Below are 10,501 nucleotides of genomic sequence, written 5' to 3'. Positions count from 1 at the left end.
TTAATTTAGACAGAGAGAGAGAGAGAGAGAGAGAGAGAGAGAGAGAGAGAGAGAGAGAGAGAGAGAGAGAGATAACATTATTAATCAATAATACCAATAATGATATAAATCAGTCACACCCGTGAGTAATGCATTATGAAAACATTTACAGATTTATACAGACAGATAAGAGAATAAATGATTATAATTTAAACTTTATAAGATGTAATATTAATATCCTCTGTGTTATTTCTAGATTCAGATGAGCGTGCTGTGATTCTTCAACGTGAACTCAAATCTAATCTAAAGAAGAAGTTTCAATGTGTATTTGAGGGGATCACTAAACAAGGAAACCCAACACTTCTCAATAAGATCTACACAGAGCTCTACATCACAGAGGGTGGAACAGGAGAGGTCAATAATGAACATGAGCTGAGACAGATTGAGACAACAACCAGGAAACAAGCAAGAACAGAGACTGCAATCAAATGTAACGACATATTCAAACCCTTAACCGGACAAGACAAACTTATCAGAACTGTGCTGACAAAGGGAGTCGCTGGCATTGGAAAAACAGTCTCTGTGCAGAAGTTCATTTTGGACTGGGCTGAAGGAAAAGCAAATCAGGATGTCCAATTTGTATTTTCATTCCCTTTTCGGGAGCTGAATTTGATGAAAGGTGAAAACCTCACTTTGATTGAACTTCTCAATCACTTCTCAATGGAAACCAAAGAATCAAGAATCTCCAACTACGACAAGTACAAAGTTGTGTTCATCTTTGATGGTCTGGATGAGTGCCGACTGCCCCTAGACTTCAAAAAGAACAAGATCTGTTTTGACGTCACAGAGTCAACCTCAGTGGATGTTCTGCTGACAAATCTCATGAAGGGAAATCTGCTTCCCTCTGCTCTCCTCTGGATAACTACCCGACCTGCAGCAGCCAATCAGATCCCTTCAGGGTGTGTTGACCAGGTGACAGAGGTGCGAGGGTTCAATGACCCACAGAAGGAGGAGTACTTCAGAAAGAGATTCAGCGATGAGGACCTGGCCAGCAGAATCATCTCACACATAAAGACATCATGGAGCCTCCACATCATGTGCCACATTCCAGTCTTCTGTTGGATTTCTGCAACAGTCCTTGAACACATGTTGAGTACAGACAAGACAGAAGAGATGCCCAAGACTCTGACTGAGATGTTCATACACCTTGTAGTGTGTCATACCAAACAGAAGAATGGAAAGTATCTTGGGAAAGAAGAGACAGGTCCACACTGGAATAAAGAGAGCATTCTGTCACTGGGAAAACTGGCTTTTCAACAGCTTGTGAATGGCAATCTGATTTTCTATGAAGAAGATCTGAAAGAGGCTGGCATTGATGTCAATGATGCCTCAGTGTACTCAGGATTCTGCACACAGCTCTTTAAAGAGGAATGTGGGCTGTACCAGGACAAGGTGTACTGCTTCGTGCATCTGATCATTCAGGAGTTTCTGGCTGCTGTATATGTGTTCCTCTCATTCATCAACAACAATGAGAATCTAATGGATGAACCTCAATCAACGGCCAGCAACTTTTTTGCACTGTTCAGAGACAAGCCTGAAGTTACTTTCTACAAGAGTGCTGTGGATAAAGCCTTACAAAGTGAGACAGGAAACCTGGACCTGTTCCTCCGCTTCCTTCTGGGCCTCTCACTGGAGTCCAATCAGAAGCTCTTACGAGGTCTACTGACAAAGACAATAAGCAGCTCACAGAGCCATGAAGAAACAGTCAAGTACATCAAGGAGAAGATCAGGGAGAATCCCTCTCCAGAGAGGCGCATCAATCTGTTCCACTGTCTGAATGAACTGAAAGACCATTCTCTAGTGGAGGAGATCCAAAGCTACCTGAGATCAGGAAGTCTCTCAGAAGCCAAACTGTCACCTGCACAGTGGTCAGCTCTGGTCTTTGTGTTGCTGACTTCAGAAAAGGAGCTGGATGTGTTTGACCTGAAGAAATACTCCAGATCAGAGGAAGGTCTTCTGAGGCTGCTGCCAGTGGTCAAAGCCTCCAGAGCTGCTCTGTGAGTACATAAAATGACATTTAAGTACTAATCATCAGGAAGAAATATTCCTATTAGAGAAAAATATGTTATAATATGTATATAATATAAATTGAAAACATATTGAATCAGTGCATTGTTGTTCACATTAGTATAACATTATGACCATACAATTCTAGGAGACGGAATATTAATCTATATGTTGTTTAAGAGAATAAACCAAATGCATCTGCCATTGTCCTTCTACACTACTGGTGTTAAATTAACAGTGTGTTTGTGAAATCATGATGATCTCTTTGCAGGCTGTCAGGCTGTCTAGTCACAGAGGAAGGCTGTGCTTCTCTGGTCTCAGCTCTGAGTTCAAACCCCTCACACCTGAGAGAGCTGGATCTGAGTAACAATGACCTGAAGGATTCAGGAGTGAAGCTGCTCTCTGCTGGACTGGGGAATCCCCACTGTAAACTGGAGACTCTGAGGTCAGTATTCCTGTAGTTGGTCAACAAGTGATAACTGTTCAACAGATCCACATGTGTTTACCAGGCACACATAGTCCACACCATATGTGTTTGGACAGTGAAGCTTACAGTTTTAAATTTGGTGCTATGCTCCAGCAATTTGGATTTCAGATTGAATGTTTCATTATAGAATGTCACCTTTTATTTGATGTTAATGGTGAGAGGTTAGCATGTTTTGTTCTAGCCTCTGTAACTTTCTCACTCATTATTATTCATGATTCATTCATGATCTTTCTCAATCATGGCATCATTAGGATTCATTCAGTAGTGTTTAGAAACATGTTATCTACTCACAGAATGAAAATTACTCAACACCACCACTTGGACTAAGTTATATGAAGACTCTGTGTGTGTGTGTGTGTGTGTGTGTGTGTGTGTGTGTGTGTGTGTGTGTGTGTGTGTGTGTGTGTGTGTGTGTGTGTGTGTGTGTGTGTGTGTGTGTGTGTGTGTGTGTGTGTGCGTGTACTGGTGAATCCCCACTGTAAACTGGGACTCTGAGGTCAGTATTCCTGTATCTCTCAATGAACACACACTCATTGGACACACACACACACTGGACACGGACACACACACACACACACACACACACTGGACACACACATACTGGACACACACACACACACACACACAAGGATTAATTTAGTAGTGTTTAGAAACATGTTATCTACTGTTAATAATGCTACATTAATTCATGTATATACAGTACCAGTCAAAAGTTTGGACACACTGTCACACCCTGGCTCTGGGGACACTGCTATGTTGAGCCAGGGTGTGTAGATCTATGTGTTGTGTTTCTATGTCGGGAGTTCTAGTTATTGCGTTTCTATGTTGGCCAGAGTGGCTCCCAATCAGAGGCAACGAGTGTCAGCTGTTTGCTGGTTGTCTCTGATTGGGAGCCATATTTAAACAGTCTGTTTCCGTGTAGTGTTCGTGGGATATTGTTTCTAGTTGGTTTGTGTTTGACCGTGAACTGTCATGTTATCGTTTTGTTTATTTTTGTCATAATATCGCTAAATAAAGAGCATTGGTCCTCTGTTCCCGACGAGCGTGACACACACCTACTCATTCAAGGGTTTGTCTTTATTTATTTTTACTATTTTTTTCTTACATTGTAGAATAATAGTGAAGACATTAAAACTATGAAATAACAAATATGGAATAATGTAGTAACCAAAAAAGTGTTAAACAAATGAAAATATATTTTATATTTTTATATCTTCAAATAGCCACCCTTTGCCTTGATGACAGCTTGCACACTCTTGGCATTCTCTCAACCAGCTTCACCTGGAATTATTTTCCAACAGTCTTGAAGGAGTTCCCACATATGCTGAGCCCTTGTTGGCTGCTTTTCCTTCACTCTGCCGTCCAACTCATCCCAAACCATCTCAATTGGGTTGAAGTCGGGTGATTATGGAGGCCAGGTCATCTGATGCAGCACTCAATCCCTCTCCTTACACAGTCTGGAAGTGTGTTGGGTCATTGTCCTATTGAAAAACAAATGATAGTCCCACTAAGCCCAAACCAGATGGGATGGCGTGACGCTGCAGAAAATCCTGTGGTAGCCATGCTGGTTAAGTGTGCCTTGAATTCTAAATAAATCACAGACAGTGTCACCAGCAAAGCACCCCCACACTATAACACCTCCTCCATGCTTTACGGTGGGAACTACACATGCCGAGATCATCCGTTCACCCACACCGCTTCTCACAAAGACACGGCGGTTGGAACCAAAAATCTCTAATTTGGACTCCAGGCCAAAGGACAAATGTCCAACGGTCTAATGTCCATTGCTCGTGATTCTTGGCCCAAGAAGGTCTCTTCTTCTTATTGGTGTCCTTTAGTAGTGGTTTGTTTGCAGCAATTCGACCATGAAGGCCTGATTCACACAGTCCCCTCTGAACAGTTGATGTTGAGATGTGTCTGTGACTTGAACTCTGTGATGAATTTATTTGGGCTGCAATTTCTGAGGCTGGTAACTCTGATGAACGTATCCTCTGCAGCAGAGGTAAATCTGGTTCTTCCATTCCTGGGGTGGTCCTCATGAGAGCAAGTTTCATCATAGTGCTTGATATTTTTTGCGACCGTGTGTGTGTGTGTGTGTGTGTTTGTGTTGGTGTGTTTTGGTGTGTGTATGTGTGGATCCAGTGTGTGTGTGTGTGTGTGTGTGTGTGTGTTTGTGTTGGTGTGTGTGTGTGTGTGTGTGTATGTGTGTGTGTGTGTGTGTGTGTGTGTGTGTGTGTGTGTGTGTGTGTGTGTGTCTGTGTGTCTGTGTGTCTGTGTGTGTGTGGGTCCAGTGTGTGTGTGTGCAGTGTGCCCTGTGTGTGTGTGTGTCCAGTGTGTGTTTGTGTGTGTGTGTGTGTCCAGTGTGTGTGTGTGTGTGTCCGGTGTGTGTGTGTCTGGTGTGTGTGTGTGTGTGTGTCTGTGTGTGTCCAGTGTGTGTGTGTGTGTGTCGTGTGTGTGTGTGTTTGTCCAATGTGTGTGTGTGTGTCCAATGTGTGTGTGTGTGTGTGTGTGTGTCCAGTGTGTGTGTGTGTGTGTGTGTGTGTCCAGTGTGTGTGTGTGTGTGTCCGGTGTGTGTGTGTCTGGTGTGTGTGTGTGTGTGTGTCTGTGTGTGTCCAGTGTGTGTGTGTGTGTGTCGTGTGTGTGTGTGTTTGTCCAATGTGTGTGTGTGTGTCCAATGTGTGTGTGTGTGTGTGTGCACGTATATATCAGTACACACACTGGACACACATACACACTGGACACACTCACACACACTAGACACACACAAACACTGTAAAAACACACACTGTACACATACACACAAAGGACACACACACACACACAAATGACCACACACACACACACACTGGACAAACACACACACTAGACACACACTGGACACACACACACACACACACATACACACACACACAATGGACACACACTGGACACACAAACACACACACACACACACACACACACACACACACTGGACACACACACACACACAAACACAAACACACACTGGACACACACACACACACACGCACACACACACTGGACACACAAACACAAACACTGGACACACACATACACTGGACACACACACAAACACTAGACATATACACACACTGGACACACACACACAATGGACACACATACACACACTGGACAAACACACACACACACACACACATACTAGACACACAAACACACACACTGGACACATACACACACACACACTGGAAACACACACACACACACACACAGGACACAAACAGTGGACACACACACACACACATTGAACAAATGTATATACTGACTGTTTGTGTGTGTGTGTGTGTGTGTGTGTTTCCACTGTGTGTGTGTGTATGTGTCCAGTGTGTGTGTGTATGTGTGTGTCCAATGTGTGTCCAGTGTGTGTGTGTCTGTGTCCAGTGTGTTTGTGTGTGTGTGTGTGTCCGGTGTCTGTCCAGTGTGTGTATGTGTGTGTGTGTGTGTGTGTGAGTTCAGGTGTATCCCTCAATGACTGTCTGTTCTTCTGCTTACCGCTATAGTGTGGAACATGGTGGAGAGAAAACAATGAATCCTGGACTTAGAAAATGTGAGTGTTGACTGCTGTGAAGAATATGACTAAGAATAAGTCTTAATTTAAGTGAAGTCAAAGTCAAAGACCACCATCATTACTTACTTGGTCATATTAAATGTCAGCTGTAGTTCTACAGAAGCACAAATCAGGGACACCAAAGTTTACAAAGAGTTGCTTTGACAATGTGTGTGTCTGTGTGTGTGTGTGTGGCGTGTTCGTGTTACTTTAGAAATGTGTGTGTATGTTCAGGGTGTGTGTGTGTTCAGGATGTGTGTGTGTGTGTGTGTGTGTGTTTGTTCTGGATGAGTGTGTTTGTGTGTGTGTGTGTGTGTGTTCAGTTTGTGTGTGTGTGTGTGTGTTTGTTCAAGATGTGTGTGTGTTCTGTGTGTGTGTGTGTGTGTGTGTGTGTGTGTTCAGTGTGTGTGTTTGTGTGTGTGTGTTCAGTGTTTATGTGCGTGTTTGTGTGTTCAGGATGTGTGTGTGTGTTCAGTGTTTGTGTGTGTTCAGGATGTGTGTGTGTGTTCAGGATATGTGTGTGTTCAGGATGTGTGTGTGTGTGTGTGTGTGTGTGTGTGTGTGTGTGTGTGTGTGTGTGTGTGTGTGTGTGTGTGTGTGTGTGTGTGTGTGTGTGTAATTAACAGGAATAAGTGTGTTTTATATTACCATACAGTATAACATATGATCATTCAACAAGTATCAAGTTACCTTAACTTCTCCTTTTGATACCTAGAAACATCTACATTAAATGAATTAGTGAAAAGTGAGTTAACTTTCTAATGTGAATGATGATGATTTCTAATATTGTGTCTGGTTTCATCCATCAGATGTCTGTGATCTCACACTGGACCCAAACACAGTAAACAGATGCCTCTCTCTGTCTGAGGAGAACAGAAAGGTGACACGGAGGAGAGAGAAGCAGCCGTATCCTTATCACCCAGAGAGATTTCAGGTCTGGGAACAGGTGCTGTGTAGAGAGGGTCTGACTGGACGCTGTTACTGGGAGGTAGAGTGGAGTGGGGGAGGGGCTGTTATAGGAGTGGCATATAAAGGAATCAACAGGAGAGGAAGGGGTGATGACTGTGTGATTGGACACAATGACAAGTCCTGGAGTCTGGTCTGCTCTGACTACAGTTACTCTGCCAGGCACAATAATAAGTCCACTACCATAGACGTCCCCTCCTCCAGCCCCCACAGAGTAGGAGTGTATCTGGACTGGCCAGCCGGCACTCTGTCCTTCTACAGAGTCTCCTCTGACACACTGACCCACCTGTACACATTCCACTCCACATTCACTGAGCCCCTCTATCCAGGGTTTAGGGTTTATGTTGACTCCTCAGTGTCCCTGTAAATAATAACCAAGGTAACACTGACACACACACACACACACACACACTGAACACAAACACACACACATACTGAACACACACACACTGGACACACACACTGACAAACACTGGACACACAAACACACTTGATAAACACACACTGTACACACAAACACATACACACAATGAACAAACACACTGAACACACACACACCGGACAAACACACAGTGGACACACACACAGACACACACACACACAGGACACACATACATTGATCACACACACAGAACAAACAAACCCACACACTGGACACTGTACACACCCACACACATTAGACACACACACACTAGACACACACACTGGACACACATAAAAACACTGACACACACACACACTGGACACACACACACACTGGACACACACACACACACACTGAACAAACACACTGAACACACACACACCGGACAAACACACACTGGACACACACACACACACACACAGGACACACATACATTGATCACACACACACTGGACACACACTGGACAAACACACACACACTCTGGACACACAAACACACTGGACACACACACACTCGACACACACACACACACACACACAGAGGACACACACACACACTGGACACACACACACACACACACACACTGGACAAACACACACACACACAGGACACACACACACTGGACACACACACACACACACACACACACACACACACACTGGACACACACACTCACACACACTGGACACACACACACACACAAACAAACAGGAAACACACACAGGACACACACACACTGGACACACACACACACACACACCTGACACACACACACACACACACACAGGACACACACACACACTGGACAAACACACATGCACATACTCACACACACTGGACACACACAGGACACACACACACACACACACACACTGGACACACACACACACACACACACACACTGGACACACACATTGGGGACACACACTGGACACACAAACATACGCTGGAAACACACACAAACACACTCACACTGGACACACACACACCTGACAAACACACACACAGGACACACACACACACACAAACACACTGGACACACACACACAGGAAACACACACACACACACACACACTGGACACACACACTCACACTGGACACACACACACACACACACTGGTCACATGCACAGACAATTGACACACACACACATACACACTTACACACACACTCACACACACTGGACACACACACACACACTGGACACACACACTGGACACACACACACACACACTGGATGCACACACTGGACACACACATACGCTGGACACACACACACTGGACACACACACACACTCACACTGGACACACACACACACATACACACAGGACACACACACCTGACACACACACACACTGGACACACACATACACACACTGGAGACACACACACACTGGACACACACACACACACATACTGGACACACACACACATACACACTGGACACACACACCTGACACACACACACACACAGGACACACACACTGACACACACACACACTGGACACACTCACACTGGACACACACACTGGACACACACACACTGGACACACACACACACACACACACACACACACTGAACACACACACACTGGACACACACACGCACACACACACACACACACTGAACACACACACACACACACACACACACACACACACACACACACACTGGACACTGGACACACACACACTGAACACACACCCGCTGAACACACACACACACACACACTGGACACACACACTAAACATACACGCTGGATACACACACACACTGAACACACACACGCTGAACACACACACACACACACTGGACACACACACACACACACACTGAACACACACACACACACTGGACACACACACACACTGGACACACACACACACTGGACACACATCCACACACACACACTGGACACACACACATACACACACTGGATTCACACATACATACACATTGGACACACACACACTGAACACACACACACACTGGACAAACACACACACAGGACTCACACACACACACACACACACACAAACACACACACACACACATTGGACAGACACACACTGGACACACACACACACACACACACACACACACACTGGAAACACAAACACTCACACACTGAACACACACACACACTGACACTGAACACACACACATTCTAGACACACACACATTCAATACACACACACACAGGACACACACACACACACACACACACTGGACAAACACACACAGGACTAACACACACACACACACACACACACACACACACTGGACACACACACACACTGGACAAACACGCACAGGACTCACACACACACACACACACAAACACACACACACACACACTGGAAACACACACACTCACACACTGAACACACACATACACTGACACTGAACACACACACATACTGGACACACACACATTGAACACACACACACACAGGACACACACACACACACACACACACACTGGACAAACACACACTGGACACACACACACACACACACACACACACACACACACACACACACACACACACACACTGGACACAAATACATACACTGGACACATACACACACACACTGGACACACACACAGGACACACACACACTCTAGACACACACACACACTTACACACACTGGGCACACACACACACACTGGACACACACACACACTGGACACACACACACACTGGACACTGGACAAAAACACTGGATACACTCTCACACATTGGACACACACACAGACACACACACACACACTGGACACATTTCCATGTGTTGGATTTTGATGAAAGGATATCCCATATAGCCTACTGGACAGGACTTTGCTATGGCATCTTCTGTTTGGATGTTTCAGGTCAGGTCTGAGCCATGATCAGAATGTGTCTCTGTGTCTATTTCCAGCCCTGCCATTTCTACCTGTCCTGATCTAGTGTTTCACCCCTGACCTCCTCACACCGTCTCACTGTCCATGTC

At 45.1% G+C, this 10,501-nt stretch overlaps 1 protein-coding gene across 1 annotated transcript; it reads left to right on the top strand.

Annotated features, from left to right (window-relative positions):
- Positions 1-202: 202 nt before the first annotated feature.
- On the top strand, positions 203-7,611 carry LOC311119674 (NLR family CARD domain-containing protein 3-like; the record flags this gene model as incomplete). Its single annotated transcript, XM_084194342.1, has 5 exons — positions 203-2,036; positions 2,318-2,462; positions 3,456-3,481; positions 6,070-6,116; positions 6,926-7,611. Coding segments are annotated over 5 exons (2,576 nt in total), but the record flags the coding sequence as incomplete, so codon positions are not given.
- Between the last annotated feature and the right edge of the window lie 2,890 nt (positions 7,612-10,501).

This window comes from Coregonus lavaretus, assembly GCF_964263955.1.
Source record: "Coregonus lavaretus genome assembly, contig: HAP1_SCAFFOLD_7250, whole genome shotgun sequence".
NCBI lineage: Eukaryota > Metazoa > Chordata > Actinopteri > Salmoniformes > Salmonidae > Coregonus > Coregonus lavaretus.
This window is presented reverse-complemented; position numbering and strand designations above follow the sequence as displayed.